Raw genomic sequence first — 23,672 nt, forward strand, 5'->3', positions numbered from 1 at the left:
AGATAAGCATAAATTCCAACCTTTATTCCACTTTGAACAAGCTTGTGTATATCCAAAAAAGGTTCCTTGAGTATGTCTCCTTCAGGACTGAAAATCTTCACATATCCTTCTTTCTCAAGAATAAAGAGGCGATGGGATCCATCCCCACAATGTACTGCTCCAACAGGCTGCCTTAGTCCACTCACAACCTCCTGAATACAGAAGCAGTTGTGCTTGTGTTTTCTAAAAAAAAATTTAAAAAATAGTGAGAAATTTCTTCTTTCTCATAACCATAACACAACAATGTCCCTAAAAGATAAAATGATTGTTCTGCAGCGATACTAAAAACACAGTTATACAATCCAGAATAAATTATTTCCTTGAATGTGTGCAAGCAGATAATACTGAAAATCAATTTGAACTTCACTTGAGCAAAATTTGGTTTGTATACAAGAAAGAGAAGATTAATTCATCTTAGATCTGAAATGTAAAGGAATAGAGAGAAAAAATGTGGTAAAAAAAAAAGAACAATTTATAAATACAAAACTTCTACTGTACAATAAACACAGTGAATTCCAGCAATTTGACAAAATTTGGCTTCTAAAACCCATTTAAAAATAATGGCTTATGATGGGGCAATCTAATTTAGTTATTTTCCCAAAGAAAAGTACATGAATGAAATAAATTGAAAATCATGAAATAAATATTTTACTAATAAACTTATGGTAGTTGTTTAGTAATATTAAATTCAGGTAGAAATTACTGCCTAGAACTATGTATGATCCACAGGGTGGATCAAACCAGAATTCTAACACCTTTTCAGCAACGCAAATATCAAATGGTACTGAAATATTGAAGCTAATGTAACTTTCTCTTTTGACGTACGCTAGCAGCAGCGAAAGAAAGTAACATCTGGAAAACACAGCTGCTGAGCATAAGCACACATTGAGCTGTTTCACTGTGAAAACCACAGGCTTTGCTAGGGGTTTTTTTCAGATTAAACAGCATTTATCTTTATGAACCTGCTGATCTCTTCCTCTTTGTCATATTCTTCCATGTGGTCCAGGGAGTTAGAAGCTGGCCCTCGCACTTGTTTTCTTGGAAAATCTGGAAAGCATACACCACCATCTTTTCTTGCATAGTAAAAGCAAAACTCATCAGCTGTAGTTTGGAGAAAACCTTAAAAATGCAAAAGAGCATACAAATATTTAGTGTGTTGTCATGTCTGCAGTTTTGTGCTGTCAAACTAATCTGTAAATAGATCATATATTGAATCAAAAAAGAAGTCATTTTAAACAAAGTGCTATCTGCAAAAAAGGCCTGCTCTGATTAAATACAAACTGAGTATTACCTTTTATAGTTTTATCTGTAGTTGTATTAAACTTTATTTTCAGTGGGCTTAAATAAAAATACCAGCTCATTCAAAATGCCACTACACTTCACGCGTTAAAAACTTAAGAGACAAAGTTCAGAGTTAAGGCTGTGATACGCTTTTCCCTGATTTTAACCCTATTAATCAAGTGTAGTATTGGCTGTAAAATAGCTTGAGCAGCTTTCATTTAATTTTTTTAAGTGGCTTGTTGTAGTAAAAATTTCAGTAAGACTTCGGTAAAAGACATGCAGTAAAGACTTTGTGGAATGCTGGCAGCAAAGGCCATCAGTCGGAGAGGTGAATAATTAGTTGTCTCAGAAAGCGAGAAGTACTGCTGCAAACTGCACCGTGTTGACATGCAGTTGGCCTCTGGTTGACTCCCAGCATTAGAGTGGGAGAACGCAGTGTCCCATCACGAGGTCTGCTTCCTCAGCCCCCATCCCCCGAAAAGGGGGATATGTCTCATGCTGCATTGGAGCTGGCTTTAAGCTGGCTTGGATGAAAGGTGGTCTTTAGGTTTCAGGTTAAAATGGGAAGGGGTTCGAAGACCCAGGGAAACAAGAAGTTGGTAAAATGAGAGCCTTTGAGGAAAAACCCTGCCACTACTGATATTACACTATGTTTAATGACAGCAAAAATATCTGTTTCTGTCCACAAACCTATTTCTAGTAATTTCTATCCATTTTTTAATCATTAGCATTAAAGCTAAGAAGATAGAATTTGGCTAGTTATACATGTACTATTTTACCAAAATGTTAAGATAATATGTCTTAAGTTACCTTCATTCCTCTTTGCATTATTGGCATACTGTGTTAGGACGTACTATGGTCCAGGACATAACTCATAGGATACACAGAATTAGCACTTAATTGGAATTAGAGGCCTAATTTATGCATGGCTTTACCACTTGTGAATAATGCAGTAATCCATAGATCTTGGCCATAAACCCTCTGGCTTATAACGTACAATAAGAGCTGATCAGGGACAGCTGTGTTTCACTGGAAAATGCCAATTTCTTTTTCAGAAACATTATCAGTTTTGACAAAATTTTAGTTAACATGATGTTTCTGGTCCAAACTCAAACTTCTGGTCTAAATGAAAGAAGAGAGAAACAGACAGCAAACCTCCTATCACTATACTCCAATGTTTTGTAATTAGGGTGTTTCATTAGGAAGAGGAATATTCAGGTCAATGCCCCTCATCTGTCAGGCAAGAGTTTGACCCTAAGTCTCCCATTTCCCAAGTAAATGTCCTAACAACGACTTTATTAGCTATCCTGGGGTGGTCTCTCTGTGGCTTTCTTCATGGAAAATTTCGAAAGAGTTCAATTTCTTCCTTATGTGGAATAGGAAAATTTTTTAGATCCCAGAATTTTTGTGGAGTGGAAAGCCTTTCCCACCCAACTATACTTCTTTTCATATGCATCTTCCTTTAAAAATATTGGAAAAATAACACGACAAAGCCTGCCTTTGGTTTCTATAAAATAATATCTGGAAACACATGGTAGTGTGTTGTGGTGTAAAAGTTTAATTACCATGATTTGGAGCTTCAGTAAATATCATCTCTGAGGAGCTGGTTTTAATTTATAGTAGTTATTTGGAGAAAATGGGAGATATAATTTCAAGTGGAACAACTGAAGAGGAACTCTGATATAATCACAGCGTAGTATTCCAAGGCTTGTAGATATAATGCCAAAATCAAAGGTAATCTAAAATCTTGCTGTTGAATTATTTCACTTAAGAATACACAGTTTTGTCTTTAATAATTTATTTCTCTAGGCACAGTGGGTCATTCAAGAAAATGCAATAGCAAATTAGAGGTGTACAATTTCTAAGAATTTCTAGAATTTTCCAAGTATACCATCTACCATTTACTAAAGATAAACTACTCTTGGCTTGAATGTTATCTTTAGTCAGAAAAACGGAGAGCGTGTTATGATCATATTGTTTACTTGGTACATGTTCATTTCAAATAACAGTCAGATGCACACTCACTTGACTAATGCCTTATGCAATGCCTTTTCTTATATGTAAGACTAATCCCTCTTCCTTATGAAATATTTTATCGTGCACTTAAGTACATGTTGCACTGCAGTTGCCTTCTGCTATTTAGCCAACCCATCAGCAGGTTCCAACAAAGGAGAAGGCTTATGTTCCGTTTTCCTGAGAAATGCTCGTAAAAAATAGGGTTTGAATTAAACTATGAAAATCAGTCAGTAAATTGCTGAAATGTTGCATTACTGGAAGGAATGTAACCTCTGTAAATACAGTTTCACCTGTGTACCAGGGATGGAATTTTGTTCTATAAAAAACACAGTAATTTACCGAAAAAAAATCTGTTCGTGTTATATATGCTAGATTCAACATACTAACAGCTTCACTAAAGACAGTTAGAAAAACATTTGCTTCTACTCTCCTGTCTGCTTGTAGCCATTTAATGTTTTCTTTATCATACTTAGATTTTAGTGTAGAGTTAGCCATTTTGTTCAGTGTTTGTACAGTGTCCAGAAGAATGGTCCCTGACAAGTGCCCCTAAGCGCTAGGAATTGTTTGGAGAAAAAAAAAAGATCATTTTGCTCAGTCTGAGTTTATTCAAATACAGCTCTGTCCCTGTCCTCTATGAGAACTATGCCTAATAAGGACTGCAACATTTGGTCCTGTGTGAACTTCTGTACTCATTACTTTACTTTAAAAGACTCATACATATAATTACAAATTTCCTACCAGCTGTGTATGTGTTGACAGAGCAGTGCCCATGTTAACAAAGAAAACTGAAATCACAAAGGAAGATTAAATATAATGTTTAAGTGTTGTACATGTCAGATTTTGCACAGGCTTGCATTTCTATGCTTTTAAAACTTTCTGTCATGCAAACAAGAATCAAACTACAGACTTTTCAGTTAAGGCAGTTACAGTGAAGGCTTTCTGTGTTCGCCTTTATAAAAAACTGTGAGAATAAGCTGCATGATTTCAAGCCTTTCCAAAGGAAAACTTCTGCTCTCAGCTGATCCTCACCTCCCTCTCCACTCACATTTGCGGTCAGTTATTCCTCACACTGTATCTTCCTTCTTATCCTACCTTCACCAAATTCCACGTTGCTGGATTCCCTGCTTACCCATCCCCCGGCCTCTTCTCTTTGGTACACAACTCAAATGTCGTGGTAGCATTTGTCCCGGCCTTTACAGCAAGTCAAGTTCCTATTCGCTCCCTTCCTTCTTTGCACTGCACACAGGATTGAATATCATCCACTCATCTGAGTAGACCCACGCTGGCTTAGAGAGCATCTGGAAATCAGGCTCACCCACTTTATTCCTGCTATGACCTTGAGCATACAGTTCAGTATTGTGTAAAAGAAGCATTTTCCTGGTTTGGGGTTTTTTTTTTCTGATTTGCACTTTTGACAGCTCGATATGAATTTGTTCACAAAACCCACATTCTCCTCTCTCTTCTCAACTCTCAGTGAAAAGTAAATCAAAGAGGTGATTCCAGACTGCTTGTTTCAAAATGTAAGAAGTCCAGTGGTAGCTCCCATCATTTCCTGCTGGTTTTCAAGTGAGTAGTGGCCCTCTTCTCATACTCACACATTGCACATACCTGCACACAGGCAGTGCCACGGTTAATCCCCTTGATGCTCTTGTTAGCAGTAGCAAGATTATGAGCCACTACTATTTTTCTGCAGGTTGACTATGTTGACTGTGACTATTAGTCAACTATGTGAGAACTTCTGGAAGTGTTGCGTGGGCTGCAGAATTTCTTAGATTTCCAGCATTTTAGGCTGGGGTGCCCCTGTTTGGAGTTAAAAAATTCGTATCGAGCATCTGTTCTGGTAATGCCTGGATTCAGATCTAGGCCTGGATCTGAATTCAGCCACAATCATCTGGAACCCATTTCTTCAAATGAAAATAACGGAGAGCACATAGTTCAAAATCTGTCCGATGTCCCTGGATGGCAGAACACACCGTGGCTGTGGCACAGGTTTGTTCCCTAGAATATATCACTTCCACTGGCATGGATCAAGTTTCTGCTCGTGCCTAAAGGGAGAATCAGCCATGCCTTTCTTTACTAGCTATATTAATAATAAATATTAGACACTCTTCTCTTATGACCTTGGAAAACTTAAAATTCATATTGATTGAAGATCATTAAGTCACTGAACTCAAGTGTCTCCATCAGTAATCACTTAAACTGAGGCTTAGAGTAAAGATAGATGAGAAATAATGAGAACAGTCACCTGGGTTGAAGCAGGGAAGTTCTAATCTCACAGACTTTGTGAAACATTACACCCTCCTGCGTTAACACATCCATACAATCCTAACAGCTATTGTTGTTATTCTGTTTGAATAAAGAATTGGGTCCACTTTTTCTTCGGATATTCCTAAAGAAGTCAATGTAAGTTCTGATACAGTCATAACTGGTGGGCAAACTGCTGTCTTCAGAGCAGTTAACCAAGGATCTGCTAGAGTTTTTCGTCTTTGCAAAAAGAGACAGAACAATAAACGAATTTCTGGAGCTAGCTCATGAAAAAAAGTGATGTGTAATTTCTCAGTCTTCTTGGTCAATACGTATTGCTAACATTTCAATTCCAGAAAAGATGCTTACTATCTTAAATCGCTAATAATATTTCTCATTTGTGCAGGACTTAAGGGATAAAATTATTTTTGCAGTCAGCAATTTCCTTAAACTCCTTTGTATTGGTGTTCAGAAACAATTAGCACTCCCTAATGGAAGAAGAGTAATAATTTGACTTTTTAACAAATGCACAGTGAATCATTGCCAGAGACCTTGGTTTTGGGGGCCTGTTAATTTCCAACTCTTTGTTTAATCCTCCAGGCTAAGCTGAAAACATAGCTTCCACTTTTAAATTTTTTTCTTTCTTTTGCAATAAATATTATGGATATACAGGTCTCACAAGTAACCTAGAAAACCCAAATAAGTTGTTATTTTAATTATTTATATTTTAGAATGTATAAGACTATCAAACTATATTAAAATCCAGTAGGCCATCTTCGTAAAAAGAGGGACCTGAATCTTAATTAATACCTTCAGGAAATCCTAGTATAGGTATCAACAACCATATGTACCAGCCAAGTCACCAAATTAACCCTGTTGGTGGCTGTGATGCGCAACAACTTTTTGTTAGTACAACCCACTTTCAGAACAAGTATTTAGAATGATTATTAGCATCTGATTGATGTAGGAAAAATCCTATTTTAACTGATGCTAAAGTATGTAAGCTCTTTTCCTGCAAAGCACAGTGCTCTGTCCAGTGCTAAAGTTATGCTTTCATCTGGTTATCTTTCAAGGCAACCTGGGTGGTCACAAAAAGCACTTGACATCTTGATGCACTTCAGCAGTTTTACATATACACAAACTTTGTAGAAAAATAAATTTGTCATTCGTCACCACATATGTTGATCTGAGGAGTGAGGTTCCTGTGGCTATAGCTCCTGTGCTGCTCAGCCCTTTCTCATTCTCTCTCCCTCCCTCCGCCTCCTCCTTCTTTCTCCCTTTTCCCTCTTGCACTTTTTTCCAATTAAAGAAATTGTTTCCTCAGAAACACAGAATTTCACAAAACAACTATGAGGGACTCGCTCTGCAGAATATGCTAATCGTTTGCACTAGCTACAAACTCATGTCAAAAAAAGTCTTTGTGCTGACTTCTTATATGGGCCAAACATTTAGAATATCTAATCTGTTATCGCTGTTCAGCAGGCAGTCTTGGCAACTGTGATCTATTCTGCTTTGCTTTGGGGAATGTGATAAAGAGCAAGAAACAGCTGGTTTAAGAAAGCCTTAGAAACATCTCTTAGTTTATAAAGACAATAATAATATTTTCATATTTGAATGGGTTGAGATACATGCTAAACCACAGGAAAGGGAAAAAGTAAGTCAATTCAAAATGTTTTCTCAAGTCAATAAAAGAACGCTGCAAAAAATCCCTGCGCTCTTGGGATTTCAGAGAAAACAAGTACACGCTGTACACACGCAATTAAAAAACCCTCCTCCAAATCTCATCCACTTAAACTATCCCCTTTCCTCAAATATGTTTATATTATATTACAAAGCTGTGTTCATATGTCAAAAATGACTATTCATAAATTCATTTTTCATATCATTATCAACTCTTTTTTTCCAGTCTGTGTTGCTAGTAAAAAAAAAAAAATCTTAACCAGTTTAATTATTTTCTCCTGTGTGGCATTATTTATAAGTAGTGTTTGGACAGGGAAAAAAGCATAGTTTAAAAATGACAGTCTCAAACATATAAATAATTTACTACTGAGAATACCAAAGACGTTATTTAATATAGTCGTGTATTAAGACAGTATTTCTAAAAGAACCATCCTCTGTGGTTATTTTGTTGATATACTTACAAGTGATAGCACACATTTGGTGACTGCCTTAGACAACACAGGTGAAATTCTGGTTTTGGTTACGTCCAGCTAACTCTACTGACTACAGTGAGGAAGTGTTAGGTTAGTTAAGAATTTGGTTGTTAACAGCATGTTGGAAATGATTCAAAGATCACAGAAGTCTATCAAATAGCTCCCTTTGAATTCAATGGGCTTTAAACCCTGTGGAAAAAACATCAGTTTCTAGGGTAACAAAACCAGAAAAAACCACTTTACTCATCAGCTTTTAGAGTCTACAGCAAACAGCCAGCATCCTTTATTTCTTGCATTTTAAAGCTATCTATCATTTAGAATAGCCTTTTGGATGGCCAACTGCTTGTTTACAGAACTTGAATGAACACGTTAATATTTCAGCAGGGGTAATAGTTTCAGGTGCCTTTGACAACAAACAATCCTGTGTTTCATGGAGAATTTAATAGGAGGGTGGCAAGAAAGCGCTCAAAACATACACCTCACTACATAAGATCCCCTGCGAAGACCCTGAGATATTCTGTCTTTGCTTGGGCAAAATCCCCTGGATATCAATGGGGGCTTTACCTAGTGAAGAAGTACCTATCTATAACCGCTCAGGCAATATCAACATTTCAAAACAGACATCCTTTAGCCCCATATTTTGTTATAGGTTTTACCTGGTATGTGACCTCTGCAAGTATAATAGAATTCTTTACAATAGTCTTTGCACAGGTAGGGAAGAGTTAGTTCTCTTTCAGGTGTTTCCCCTTTCTCAGGTGAGTGGAATAGGTTCTGAGCGTGAGGTGAGCAGTGTGCACATTTGATTTCCTCCAGTAGCTTCGCACATTCTGTGTTGTTGGTAACAGAAAGTATCTGCAAGCCACAAACCAGAGACAAGTAAACATATGACCTGTTTCCCCATCTTACACAAGAAAAAGTTTGCATGATCTAACGTAATAAATAATGCTAGCGGAACCAATACGGTTAGCATAAATGCCTCGTTTCATGTCACCGTTCCAGAAGTGCAAAAATTATTACTATGAAATGTGCAATTTGTCATTAGTACAGTGAGATTTTAAGCGCTTGCTTCTTTTTCTCAGATAAGAATAATAGTACTCAAGTTATTTTATGGACTCAGGCCCGCAATCTCTTAATCACATAGGCAACCTCTGAACTACAGGGATCATTTATATAAGGAGGAGCTATAGCAGCAGGGCTTCTAGCCACTTCTCTTCTGAGAAATACTTAAAAATCTAACTTGTAAGGTAACCTATTCCAAGTATTTAGAGACTAAAAATTAAAATTCTACCATCAAAACACATCAGGAAGACCACATCTAGGTATTTGTTAAATAGGTGTATCTTGAACGATACGGCAGTCCGGCTACTGGAAGGACTGCTGTGGAGTTCAGCAGGTGCCTTGGATTCTTCATGCTTTAAATGCTGCTCTGCTTTTTGCGCTCTCTAATGCAAACTACTTGGAGGTGGGAAAACCTGTATGTTTTCAGACATTTCTTTTTATAAGTGAAAAAGTAGAATTTGTTCGTAACATCTTGTTTGTCTCAACATTGAAACTGTAACTTTGTCCTGAAAAGAGCGCATATATTATGTATAGTACTTGGAGAAGCATGAAACCACGATTGATGATGTGTTTAAGTAAACACAGGAGCCTAAGGAGCGCAATGTCATCAAATCGTGAAAAATAATGGAAAACAGCATAGTTGTCTTTATTAGTCTTTGAATGCAGTGCACTTTGTTAATCTGTTGTTAACCACATGGATTGTTTTTTGATCATTCATCCCAATGGTGGGTAGTGGGAAATGTGTTCTCAGTTGAGAGGGACTGAAGCTGATCTAATGCAAAAACAAAGCTCAGGTTCTTTCTACTATTTGTTTAATGCAGTTATAAACAAAGACTGTAAGACACTTATATTAAGAAATATTAATGTGGTAAATATTTGTACTCTGTGAAATTTGTAAATATTTGTAAATAGCACGTTTGAAAATATCGACACAGTTTTGCTATAGTTCCTATCTCTGAGTTGATTTGTAGAAGGACTTTCCAATGTCATTCCCTTGCAACATAACATCGAAGGGAATTATCTAAATTACTTTTGATAAAATAAGTTACTTAGTTCATGAAGACTCTTGATATGTTTGAGTATGCTGTCTCATAGGTCGGCTCTCTTTTAGGATGCAGTACTTTGATAACACAATTCTGAACTCAGCATATGGATCATAATTACAGGAACCTCAAACACTTGAGAGAAATGCACTCTCCGTTGTTTTAAACAGATACGTATTCAAAATATTATACAATGTATGGCCTGTACAGTTACATAAAATCCTATTTAGAGGAACTTTAATTTAGAAGACAAACTCTTACCAGGAAAATTTAGTCTTACCATACATATATTGTCTAAAGGCCATCTGAAATGTGTACTAAAGTTTAGTGGCCTGAGTTGGACCATTAGAAGAACACCATTTGGCTTCTACCCTTATTCTGGAAGAGCTGCTATTGGCTTCAAAAAGAATTCCTCCAGATTTGCCAGGATCATTACATGCATTAAATGTTCTGTTCTTTAGACTATCTGTTCTCAGACTATCCTCGGCTTCATAGCACCTGCAGTTAAGTAATGTGACATCTGCCACGTATGGTTTATTATCTCTCATCAGACCTTTTTTGGGAATATAACTGTCTCACATCTTCTTTTGGAAAGGGTTTGTCTTCTTGGTTTTTTTTAAACCTTGAAGACAGTAATCAATTAATTGCATGTTGCATGTATGGCAGAAGGTTTGCATTGGCCCTGAATTCTTTGGGGAATTATTTCCACAGCCCCAGCCCCTTCTCTCCTAAAAAAGTTTAGGGTTTTTTTGCTGGATTGCTCATTTGGGCCGTAGCAACAGAACTGTTAACCTTAGTCTACTTTCTTGAGTTTCAGATGTTGTTCTAGATATAGTAGATCTGTGGAAAAATGCCTTGAAGGCAAGAACCAAAAATACAATGATTACTACAATAAACTATAACCAAAATACATAATAACTAAAACTTTAAACTTGACTTAATAATGTCTAGGATTGCAATCCAGGTAGTAGAGAACAGACTTTATATGCTTGCAGTAATCCACACTGCTGAGGCAATCTTCTGCATTAGCGGGACTTTCTTAAGGGATGATGGCATCCTGACCTTGGTACTTTGCGTTGCTGTGGTTCTGATGGGAAGTGGCCTGTATAATTCAGTCAAGTCATTGTCTGCCAAATAGAACAAAGTCTGAAGCCAATAGGGGATGATTGAAAACACTATCCATAAATGCTACTACTTCTTAAGAACATTATGTCACCAAGAAGCTGGGAGCTCTCCTAAAGTAAGGATAAAATGACCTATTTTGGTGTTTCCTCCAAAGGAAAGTGCACCATGACTACAGACTCTTCAAAGTACTTGCCTATATTCAATAGTATCACCTGCTTTGCAAAAATCTCAGATGTTTTCATCAGGGAGTTGATCTCAGGCACCAGGCTTTCTTGTGGTAGCAGTACGGTGGTGTGTTTAGAAGTACGACACGAGATATTACTAGGTAAATATTCAGTGTGTTTATTGAATTAACTCCGCAGTGATGCAGACAGAAAACTGTACTTCTACTGGAAGACTCCAGAACGCATTGCGAACAGGGGGAAAAAAAAAAAATTACAGGATAGCAAAGCTAATTTACTGTTTCTTGTGGAAAACGTAATTGACGTTGCCTGGTGATACAGGAGAAGTAACGCTTGCCAACATTTCTGTCCTCAAAGTTAAGACAAAAAGATCCTAATCCCCCTGAGCAGCTGCTATCCAGGAATTAACCACAGGAATTCACCCCCTCATGTCATTTCTGGAATGAATCTTGGTCATATAATAGCTAATCGGAAGATTAAGGAATGAGAGTCAATCAATTATCTGAAAATCAAGTACAATGTTATTTAACTTTTAGAATGCTCAAGCAAAATAGGGTGGTAACATTTGCTCTGTGTGAGGTCTGATGTATAACTCTGTCCTGCCTGGGAGATAGGACAACTGTTCTATTCTGAATTTCAGTAAATCGATAATGTATTTACCCTGGAGTATATTAAAGCAGTTTTAAGCGAAAGCTGAAATACTTATTTGAATGAAGCTTTTTCTGTTGAATCTCTACTTTGAAAATTACCTTAAAGTTGACAATGGCTTTGGTCTTTTTTAGAAATGTAAACTAATTTCCTGCTTCAATTTTTAAAGTCGTATGTGAATCCATCAAACTGCAGTGGTTTAAACTAACTGTACTCTGGAAAATATGTAAAACTTCCAAACATTTATTGCAACATGCCTAATAATGATTATGCCTGCTGCTGACTAATTTACAACATCTGTAAGATCATCCTTTAATCTCTAGCCACATGAAAGTAAAACGGGTAGACTAAAGGTAAGATAACTCCTGGAATGCGCAGGAAAGCATAGCATACTAAATTGGTTTATCAACAAAATGAATAGCGCAAAGAAGAAGAAACAGAAGACGACACAATAGACAAAATTCTTTACGTTGAATATTGTCATCTGTTTTGTGTACTCTGTCATATCTAGTTTGAGAAAGGCAGTATAATTTTGATGTTAACAGAAGAAAAACCAGTGAAATAAGTAATTGCATTAAGCCGTATTTGATATACAAGCATTTATGTCTAAAAATCGTATGCTTAGGAGATTGTTCAGCTGTCGGGTTGAACATATGCTTCTTCTGTATTATAGTGCTGGATTATGTCATTAAAGAGTTCGGTTTCAATTTTAGGGTAATATGTAAATAGATCATTGTACTAAGGCAGCTGTTAAAGGGACCCCAAGATGAGTTATTTGTTTAGTTGGATGTGTTCAACAATAGCCTTTGTTCGTGAAAGAGCCAGAGCAAACAAATGATTGTAAAAGGGCACACTTGAAAACAATTACTTTTCACCCATTCCTTGACAGCCTTGGCTGTGAAACCATCCAAGGTAGAGAGGACTTCTTTGCTTGTCGAGCTATAAGCAAACTTTTAGAAAAACTGATATTACAATGTTTGACTGGGATGTAGTAGCCCCTCATAAACAAGGGGATATTGCAAAAACTAGAAGACAAAGAGTTAAACGTCAACAACAAGATGCAAAAATCTTACTTGAGCCAGTGCAATGTTGTATCTGCTCAATATGGTAGCTCCATTTTTGTTCCCAGAAGCGCAGGCAATGGTAGTGTTTTCATGATAAACACATATCAATAATTCAGTCAAAAATTCTCAAAGACCCAGCATCTTAACCAAGAAGCTCTTATGAAAATGTCTACTGAGCATGCTCAATTTTTTTTTTTTTTAAAAGCTAGCGTTCAGATTTCTGTTAATGTCATAGCCACTCTGTCGTGTAGATAGATGATGGAGTTTAAAAAAGCTGGTTTTGGAACTGTAGTAGAACAGTTTAAAAAACGTGCTTTTAGAAAAGTTCCATTTAAATGTATTCCATAATAGTTGGGCATGTCTTTTATGGAATGACCACCTTGTTCTGTCAAGTATAAATGACATATATTTTGACATTTTTTCTAAACATATATTGATGTGATAAAGCAGATTTGTGAGTTTCATAACTGTTAATCTTTGGTGAAAAACAGTCTGATTTTAAACCCCTGTAAAATAATATTACTTAAAAACTGTAATTTATATTTAAAAAAACCAGGTTCAATGGCTCAGAAATAGCTACTGTGGCATATATGGTCAATTCCTCACATTTATATCAGGTTTTTAGTACTGTTAGTAAAAAAAAACCCAAAGGGAATTAAAAGATATTTTCAAGGAATAGTAAGAAGAGAATAAACCCTTCAGCTGCCTGGAGATTGAAAACTAACCAAAATTCAACTTCCAATTTACTGAATTCAGCCCATTACTACAAGGGTCTCCAGGCATTGAATAATCTCGGTAGCATATATGCCACCAAGACATTGCAAACAGGGTGAATTAAGGACATATTTTCCAGTCCGTATTCTTTTTCTTTTTTCTTTTTTTTCTTTTTCCCAGCTAGACCTTTCAGGTTATCTGTGTGTGGTTAGTTTATAGTTTAATTCAATTATCACACAGGAGCTTAATGACACTGTCTCTAGACAACATGAAGAAATATATCTGCCTTGAATCTCAAACTGCTGCTGCATATGGTATGAATAAAGAGAGATCTGCAGCTGAAAACCTGCAGTAAGACAGTTCTCACTCATCTGGGAATAGAGGGGGTAGGACAAATGCTCCCTCAAAAGGCATGAACATTTGGACAGAGCTGGGGACTGAAGGAGAATGATGTTCTCCAGTTTCACCCATTAGTGAACCAACTAACAAACACAATGGTGTTGTTGTTATTCTTTTGCCATAAGCAACAGGACTCTGTGTGTGGGCAGCAGTTTAGTGGGGAGGAGGATAAGTCGACCCCTTTTTGTCCTATTGATTTTTTCCTATTTGCATGACTTGAGCAAATTAAATGATGCAATATGGCTTTTTGTTACAAAACAAAGTGAGAGATACCACCCAGACACATATGTTGATTCGTAGAAGCTGTTTACATGAGAATGGAGTGAAATCTACCGTGAACTGAGCATAAAAATTCGATTCAGGCTGGGTATTTTTTTTTATTATGCTTGGGCCAGCAAGACTGAAACACAAGTTTTCCAAGAGTCTCTCAGACCTTGACAACTACAGAGTTGTAACTGAGGAATTCTTAATTAAACCTAAACCAGGATGAAAAAAAAAAAAAAAAAGGAGAGAAAAGAAAAAATAAAAAGACACCTGATTGTTTATTTCACGTGCAGTGCTTCTTAATGACATTATTCAGCAACTCCCCTCCCTGTGCGCACCCCTGGATGCAACACTGGTCATCCCAGCAGAGCTTATCAAACACGGTCCGGCAGGGTTAGGTACCGACGCCTTTGAACACCTAAGCAACAGGCTGATAAGCAGAATTTAACTTGCTAAAGGATGCAGGGGAACTGCCAATTTTAAGAAATCGGTGAGCAGAGGAGGTGCTTTCCCCTTCACATGACCGCAGCCTGAAATTGGGCGGCGAGGCTGCCAGGTAACGCGAAGAGGAAGACTGTCTCACCGCACCTTGTGCGAGAAACCGGTCGCCAGCGAGCACCGTCAGACCGGGGTCCCAAAGCGGGAACTTCGGGGGTCTTCTGCAGCTGACAGGCGTAACCGTGAGCGATGCACGGGCCCCGAGGAGGCTGGAGATGACGAAGTTTTGGTACACCGGCACCGTCTACTATCCAAAACCCGTCCTGACTAAACATGCGGAGCAAACTGGACGAGGTTTTTCACCCCAGAAAAATAAACGGGAAACCACCGCCAAGGGACCGGGCAGCCCCGCCGCTGCCAGCGCCCGGACGGCAGCCAAAGCCCGTCCAGCTCCCCCACCTCTCCCCGGGGCCGCGCCGGGGCAGCGGTACCTGCGGGCGGCCCGGCCCCGCTGCACCGGGCCCCCGCGGCGCCCCGGGACCGGGCCGGGGCCGCAGCCACCGCCAGAAACTCGGGCGCTGCGGACAAAAAGTCCCTCGCAGGCACAGGCGTGCGCTAGCACAGCGCTCTCCCCGCGGAGCGCCCGTCCCCTCCAGGGCAGCGGATCGGCAGCCGGGCTCCCCGCCGCTCCCGGGGAAATAAATCAGCGCCGGTGTCACGTTTCTGCTTCGCCCTCACCTCCCAGGCAGAAACGGTGGCCCCCCGCCGCGGCATCCCCCCGCACGGGAAGGCAGCAGGTTAACGGCTGGTGCGCGGGCTCCACGCAAAAAAAAAAAAAAAACCAAAAACACCACCAACAACCAAAGAAAAAAAAAAAACCAACCAACCCAAAACCCGGGAAAAAGCCCAAAACCTCCCCTCAAAGCCCAAAGCAGCCCTAGGTGGTGCCTACCTTCGCCTCGGCGTGCAGCAGCCCCTGCGCGTCAGTGCGGGAGCAGCAGGACAGGCGGGGGTAGAGGCCGCGGCACATCGCCTCCCCGCCGCTCGGGGCCTCCGGGGACAGCACCCGCCGGTCCCGCTTCTTCAGCCGCCTCGGCGGGGTCCCGTTGAGGCACCTTCTCCTCCGGGCGCCGCTCTCCCCAAACTTGGCATCCCCCTCGAAGAAGCACAGGACCACGGCCACCAGCAGCAGCTTGAACGGCAGCATCTTGAGCATCATGCCTGAGGGAGCGTGTGAATGCACCCAAAAAGGGGGGGGGTGGGGGGAGAAGGAGGGGAATCCCTCTGACTTTTCTTTGCACTTCAGGAAACCACCTCCCTCCCCCAGAAGGGGAAAGTCTGGAGGAGAATAACGGCAGTAGCAATTAAAAAGCCTACGGAGGAAAAAGCACTTCGGTCACCCCCGCTTCCACACAGGCGGAGGCGAAAGGGCAGGAACGGGGGAACGAGCCCCCGAGCCCCGGCTCGGCGGGGCGGGAGGATGCTCGGGAGCCGGCGAAGTTGTGCAAGTGGCACAGGTTTAGCAGCTGCCGCTGCCGCGCCGAGGCGCCGAGGCTCGGGGCGGGCCGGGCAGCGGGCGGCGGCAGCCCTTCACTTGTCGTCCCATAGGAAGGGTGTCCCCGAGGTGGGACGGCGGCGGCGGCGGCCGGGCCGGGCGATGCCCCCTCCGCTGCTGCCGGCGGCGGCTGCGGCTCACCAGGGCTCTCATGTTTCGCTCCCTCTTTTCTTCTTCTTTTTAAGCCGCGCGCGGGGAGGTGCTGCCACCGCGCGCCCTGCACGTCACCCGGCGGCACCGGCCGCGCGCACCGCCCGCGCCGCCGCGGGGGCCCGGCGGGAAACGGCGGCGCCGCGCCCGGGCCTCGCGCCCCCCCCCCCCCCCGCCCCCGGCCCGCGCGCGAGCGGCGCGGGGCCGCGCCCGGCGCGAGCGGCAGGAGCGCGGCGAGGCGCGGGGCACGCGGCGGCGCCCCGCCCTGCGGCGGTCTCCCGGCGGCGGCCCGGGGGTCGCCGCGCCGCTCGCCGCCTCCGTCTTGAACCGCCCCCCCCTCCCCTCCCCGGTGTAAACGGGAGCCGGGGCGGAGGGGGCGGGCGCCTTCCCTCTCCCGGCCGGCCCTGTCTCGGCGGGAACCGGTGGAGCCGCGGCGGTGCCCGGCGAAAGGCGAGCGCTGTAGGTGGGTCCTGCTCCCCTGACGCCTGAGGTAGCCGGCCCGCCTGGCCCAGCCCGGCCGAGGCGCTGCGCGGGCTGCGCTTGGCCGCGCCCGCCCGTGGCCCCCCCGACTCATCCCCGAAGGCCGGGGAAGGTTCCAGAGGCGCGGGGCAGGCATCGACTCCTCGGTGTCTGTCAGCGCGGTGACCTCGCCCCTTCGTTCTGACGGTGCGAGGCCGGTCCGGAGTGTGACCAGTTGGTAATGGCGGCAGCTGACATGGCGGCCCTCGCCAAGGGAGCGGGGTGCAGAGGGCGAGCGTCCTCCTGGTGCGCTGAGGGGAGCCGTCTGCGGGAAGAGCGGGACGGAGCCAGTATCTGGCACTTGGTGGCAAGAAGGCACCTGGGAGAGCAGGAGCCAGCCGGAAAGGGAAAGGCCGACCCGGCGTCAACAGGGGTGAAGTGAATTTGGGACGGAGAAAGATGGAAGCCCAGAGCACGCCAGCCCCGGGGCAGAGGCTGAGGTGCCTGGGGAGGAGGCGGTGCAGAGCCCTGCAGGTGGGAGGAAGGAGCTGGAGCATAGCCGGGGGCTGTTAGCTCCTTCCCGTGAGGAGAGGAAGGAGTGGAAGTCCTCAGGGGCGGCTGCAGCGCGGGTGCAGCCACAGCCACCGGCTTGGGGGTAAGGGGCAGCTGGACAAATAGAGCCCCGACGTCTCTTTACCGGGGACCGGCTGCTAATCCCTGAAATGGAGGGAAAAATGGCTTGCACCCAAAGAGCCTCCTTCGGAGGGAGAAGGGGAAAGAAGTATTGCATGGAGTTCCTGATGTGCGCTAGTGTTGTTCCTAAAGCAACTAGGGCCTGTTACTGTTCTCCTCACGTTTATTTTTAACCAAAGAAAATGAGCCTCTTCAGATTTACCTTTGAACTCTTACCCTTAAATAGTCCACACTGAACTAAATAGGAATTTGGCATGGACAAATAGTACGTCAGATAAATAGTAGACATAAAGACTGCTTTCTCTGCCTTTAAGTGCATTTCTTGAAGGCTAGTGGTTCCTAAACACGTGACTACCACTTGTCTTACCACTGACCCTCATTTGACTGAAAACGTTCCTCACCAAGGCTTGAGCTACATCAGCATGAATGAGGGAGGCCTCTGGTACAGCATGGGCCTCAGCACTCACGTTGATGAGTGAAATAAGGATGGCACCTTTAGGATATCAAAAGCACTGGTGATACAGCATCCTTGCTTTGTAGTTTTAGAAAAAAGTACTGCTTTGCAATACGTGAACTTGTTCCAGGACTGACAGAACTGTAGCAATGTAGTTATACCACAACAGCTATGCAGTTTTTATTACTCCAGAATATTACACAGATTATGCTGAAATAAAAGTGGTTCTGGTATAAAGCAGAATAATGGTACCAGAATAGAGTCACTTATTCCCAAGCAGACTCCTTACAGAGGGTTATGCCGGCAGAATTGTAGTGGCAAAAGGACACAGCTGGAGGTCTGTATGTCTTGTTCCCTGTGTAGGCAGGTGCTCATACTTTCCAAGTAGATTGCATACTTCTGCCCTGCATTTCCCTTACTGGAGTGGGAAACTGGAACCCTGGAAAGAAGTGACTGCGGGGCAGATACCCTCTTGAAAAAACAAATGTTCAGTGAAAATTTCTGTTGAGCAGTTGTGGCCCAGTCCTCGCAGTTCCTGTCTTGCTGAAGGAGAGAGGAAGTGAGGAATATAAATCTATATGATCAAAGTAATACAGCTATTAGTAAATAACCTTTCTTCCTCCTTCAAGTGCTGCCTGCATAAATATCCGTTTCTATGTATACCTGTACCAGTTCTCAGAGGAGGTGAGTTTGAGGTGTATTAATTAAACAGAGAATGATTTCCCGAAATGGGATTTAGATCAAGTTGCCAAACTAAGAAAGATCTGACAGTTTGTGAAGGTCAGCTTCTACACAGAAATTCTACACAGATCTATGATGGAGACATTTCCCAGAAATTCTGTGGAATGTACTGTTGACCTTGTATAATATAAAGTGCTCAAAACTTCAAGCTCTGCAGTGATAGAGTGATATAAAGATATATAAGCAAGACTTGAAGAAGGTTGAATGTTCTTTAAAACCTCTGAATAGAAATTGCTGATTCTTGGGGTTTTGTGGGAGCAGACCTGATTTAATATTACGTTCCTTTCCACACTTTAAAAGTGCGTGATGGCTTCTTTAAGAAAGTATTTTTTTCAAGCTGGTTGATACAGGATTTTATTTATAAACCTTTTTAATAATGCGAAGTTAAGGTCAGTATTAGTATATGCCACTTCAGCATGTCGACTTCAGGTGACTTGCAGCCTCTGATAAACAGAGATAAAGGAATACTTAAGAAGTAAAAACATAGATATAGGAAATATGGTTAATAAACACATCATTTTTTTTTAAGGCAACCTGGATTCTGTTATATGAAGCACATTACTAGAAATGATTAAACATGGTAATGCCGTAAGTGAGCTGAATAAATTCTGCAGTTTGTTCAGAGTATGTAGGATGTCGATGAGAATCTTCAGGTTACAATGGAATTATGTGTGAAAGGGTTAGAAAGGAACCTATTGCTGCTACAGTGTTTGATTTTCTTCTAGTTTTGTCTAGGAGATAAGCAGACTGGGCTTATTTATGCCATTACCTTCATTATCTATGGTATTATTTATATCATGATACGTCATGGTGCCTGTATCATGTGAATTAAATATGTCAGAATACCCTTCAAAGAGTGTAAAGCTGATTGAACTTATTATTTTATGTTTGTTCTCAGACAGTCATACATATTTTGCAAGGGAATTTAATTGCACCAAGACACCTGCTTTAAGGTTTAAAGTTAGTGAATTCGTCAGTAGTTTGAACAGAAGAGGAAATGTGTAGTTACGTGTAGCAGCTAGTGTTAGTTTTGGGAAATATGGTTATCATATGAGTTTGCAGATAGGAGCAGAAGCTGGGCGAAGTGATCTCATGGCATCAGGTTTGATGGAAGCAAACAGTAGCATCAAATTATTCCTAAACTCCCAACAGATGTTGTCTGACAGCACACCTTTACATATTCTTGTGATTCACAGAAGAACTTCGCATGCGGTCGCCTCACTTTTACAGCTAAGCCCATGCAGTATGAGATGTGTCTTCCCAGCAGTGATATCAGGGCTAAATTCCATCCTTCCACACTGGTGGCAAATACCTGGCATGCCGTGAGGAGGAATGTTGCAGTGTTGGAGCAGGCTAGGAGACAAACCAACATGCATCTTGGTCTGCATCTGAGAAATTACGGTATTTAAGGCACTAGTGCAGGAAGATCACCCCTCTGTATCAGGGGCACTTCACTAGGTGAAGCAGGTGGACTTCAGCTCTTGGAGAGTAGCTCTGCTTTTCTTTTGAGTTGAACTTCTGAAACACACTTCTGTCTTGCCATGTATTTTGTTAAGACAAAAATTTTTTTTTTTTTTTCGGAACCATTTCCTTGTCAGATGCAATGAGGGTGGAATCTCTCCATATCTCGTCACCATTACACTTTTCATTGAGTCCGTTGTAACATTATACTTGTTATTTTGAGCACTCTCCCTAAACTGTGGGATATGTTGTGAAGCCAAGGATTCTACTTCATTTCTTAGTTTTAGGTAGTCTTGTGAGGAGCAGGGAGTTGGACTCGATGATCCTTATGGGTCCCTTCCAACTTGAGATATTGTATGATTCTGTGTTCTTGTGGGGGTGGCTCTATGACATGGACCGGTGAGAAACACTCAATCGTGGATTCTCCACTGTAGATGCTCAAAATTAGAGTTCCATTTCCAGATTAATTTCTAAAAAAAAAACCCTTTAATTTTGAATTTTGTATGTTTTATTTAGAAAGGAAAGTAGAAAAATCTTTCTGCGGTAGTCGGATAGTTCATTTAAGTTACTTTGAAACAAAACCGAGCTTGAGAGGCCAACCTCTGAGGCTTCGGTCTCAGCTGTGGCTCTTGAAACTTAAATGTCCCATCTCCCTGTTTTCTGTCAGCTGGATGGACAGAGACCCAGTAATCTGGAAATTTGGAATGAGGACTTGGGCAGGAATCTCAAGGTTTGGCAGTCTGGGCTTCTGGCTTATTTTGGGTGAAAGCCCGACTGTCCTGAGAGTCCCATTAGAAGTGAAGTTGAGAGTTTTTTCTGGCTCTCTGCTGCATCACTGGGGCTAGGGTTCCTGTGGCTTCAAGGCTGAGAACTGGAATATCAGGAAACCCTGACTCCGGGACAGTCTTTGTGGCAGGAGTTCCCCACAGCTGTAAACTCTTCAAGTCCATTCACTGCAGCAGCTCCTCTGGTAATGAAGAAGGAAAACTGCTGGAATGGTTTCATTAAAGCATCTTGTGGTTAGTCAGAAGTTTATAAAACCATTATATTTTTGCTTATATTTCTGTTTGTGATGTAACAGGATTTTTTCAGTTTGGTCAGAACATTTCTGGTTGGTTCTATCCACCATATACTATAGCCCACATCATTTCATGGGGTTGAGAATAACATGTTGCTTGTCTTCGCATACCACAAATACGAGGTGTGAAAGCTGGTATAACATGAATGAACAGGACTTGTTAGGATATTTTTTATGGGAAAATAGGTGCCCAGACAGTCACAGACAGGTTTTTAGGGTATGTCTTTACCACAGAGTTCCCCATGGCTCTTAGAAATCCTCTAAACCAGCTGAAGCCACCTGGACCATTTGGGACTGTAAACAAATGCGTCTACTCTCTGAACATGACTTCAAAAAAACCTGAGTCCCGTCTGGGTACAAAAGCAGTTTTGGGCTGATGTTAACTCCACTTGATTGGCCCATCAGGGAATATGAACTACAGATTATTTTAGCACATCACATCAGCTGCTGACACAAACCTTCAATTACGTGTGTTTCATTTTGCAACAGAGGCTAGGCTAACTAGAAGGCAGATAAAGCAAACCATTTTGTGAGGGAATGAAGACTCAAGAGGCCCCCTTGCCTATGGTCTGCATACTTTCACTACCTGCTGTAATTCACCTCAACAGCGGGTCTCTATTTATGTGTGTTACAAAGGGACAAAGGAAGCTGCTGTGGGAAAATCCTCCTTTCCTACCAGGGACTGTAGTCATCCCACTGCCTACTGCAGTTTACCAGCCACGTGTATGCTATCCCTGTGTTTGCAGTATCCTTAACTTGCTGTAGGAGCAATTTATATAAGATGTCATCAAGGAAACTCCGAAATGCTTGTAATAGTTATCAAACGAATTAAAGGTCTTTCTGCATAAGTGATATTGTGCGTGCTGGAACTAAATAATGGGCTTAAATATTTGTGCCTAGTATTCTTTGTTGCCTGCTAAGTGTGGGGATGGAAATTGTAGCCCGGCAGTGTTAAAACTAAGCGGTCACGAAGCTCAGCTCTGAGCTGCTCAAGGACTGGGATGTCAGATAGAATTCCACAGATTTTCTCTGTGTTGATGCAGTGCATGTGAATTTTACTCTGTTACATGAATCAGTGTGAGTCAATTCATATTTTATATGGAAGGTTTTGGAAATTCTTCATAGTAGCTTTCATATGATACATGCTAAGGCACCTTGTACAGCATTCCTGCATATAGAGTATATATGCTATATTAACTGTGCTATTCGAGGCTACTTTCCAAACAGTAAAAAAACTTTTCTGCCACAGGTGGAAAGTAACGATGGAGTCAGCAACCACTGTCATATAGTTTCCTAGAACAGCATGTGTCTAATTCATATGTCCAATGTAGCTTTCAGAAAGATGTGTCTAATTCAGGAGCATAATTTATCTTTCAGAAAGTAGGGAGTTCAACGCTCCTCGACACATCATGCTCAGAACTACCAAGTTCCCTGGCATATGGAGGAAAGTACCAGTGCACCTAACAATCGTTCTCGGGCATGTGCTAACAGCATGCTCAAAATCAGTCGTTTTCACCTGTGTTAAATGGCTTCAGAACGGTGCCAAAAGCTGCCTCACGTTTCTGGCATCGCACGTGCTTCTGCAGGCTCACGTGCACTTCTAGGCTGTCTTCTCTATGCCAGTGTCATGCTTACATAGCGCTGGCTTTTTGAAGGCGTGCAGTTACAAATGTTACCCTTAGTAACTTTTTCTGTCTCACTTCACTGAAGGGGCGTTGGGAGCATTGTGTTAGCAGCCTAAATCCTGACCGAATGAGATCAGTCTGGGGAGGATTAAAGCTACAGTCTGAGTCCCAGTCATGCAAAGAAAAAGCTGGAAGAAACAGGTGATTTTGTAAACAGCTAATTCTTACAGAGGCTGTTCTTTGGGAACCCATCATTGAAGTGAGTGAGTTTGGCCTGCTCGCCTTCCCTCACGCTCCTGTGATGCACAGCAAATTTCAAGCATGTGGCTCTTAGATTATTTACAATAGTCAACCTTTAACTAAAAAACGGTGCTCAACTCCACTGTAATTAAAATGGAATGTAGACATGTCGTGGTTTAACCCCAACCAGCAACTAAGCCCCACACAGCCACTCACTCCCTCCCCCCCCCCAGTGGGATGGGGGAGAGAATCAGAAGGGTAAAAGTGAGAAAACTCGTGGGTTGAGATAAAGACAGTTTAGCTGCGCGCACAAGCAAAGCAAAACGAGGAATTAATTCGCTACTTCCCATGGGCAGGCAGGTGTTCAGCCATCTCCAGGAAAGCAGGGCTCCATCATGCATTACAGTTACTTGGGAAGACAAACGCTATCGCTCTGAATGTCCCCCCTCCCTTCCTCCTCCCCCCAGCTTTCTATGCTGAGCATGATGGCATATGGTATGGAATAGGCCTTTGGTCAGTTGGGGTCAGTTGTCCTGGCTCTGTCCCC

At 42.0% G+C, this 23,672-nt stretch overlaps 1 protein-coding gene across 2 annotated transcripts in view; it reads right to left on the reverse strand.

The window, feature by feature from the left end:
- HHIP (hedgehog interacting protein) overlaps positions 1-16,403 on the reverse strand; it is a 74,952-nt gene extending 58,549 nt beyond the window's left edge. For both annotated transcript variants that reach the window (XM_087737125.1, XM_087737124.1), the window contains exons 1-4: positions 15,622-16,403; positions 8,390-8,585; positions 1,002-1,158; positions 21-222 (exon numbers count right to left, since the gene is read on the reverse strand). In XM_087737125.1, coding sequence (XP_087593251.1) covers positions 21-222; positions 1,002-1,158; positions 8,390-8,585; positions 15,622-15,888 — 822 coding nt within the window. In that variant the 5' untranslated portion in view covers positions 15,889-16,403. The remainder of the gene's footprint in view (positions 1-20; positions 223-1,001; positions 1,159-8,389; positions 8,586-15,621) is intronic.
- Positions 16,404-23,672: the final 7,269 nt, after the last annotated feature.

Source organism: Nipponia nippon, unplaced genomic scaffold, assembly GCF_047370975.1.
Source record: "Nipponia nippon isolate SJK-2023a ecotype South Korea unplaced genomic scaffold, ASM4737097v1 scaffold_6, whole genome shotgun sequence".
Taxonomy (NCBI): Eukaryota; Metazoa; Chordata; class Aves; order Pelecaniformes; family Threskiornithidae; genus Nipponia; species Nipponia nippon.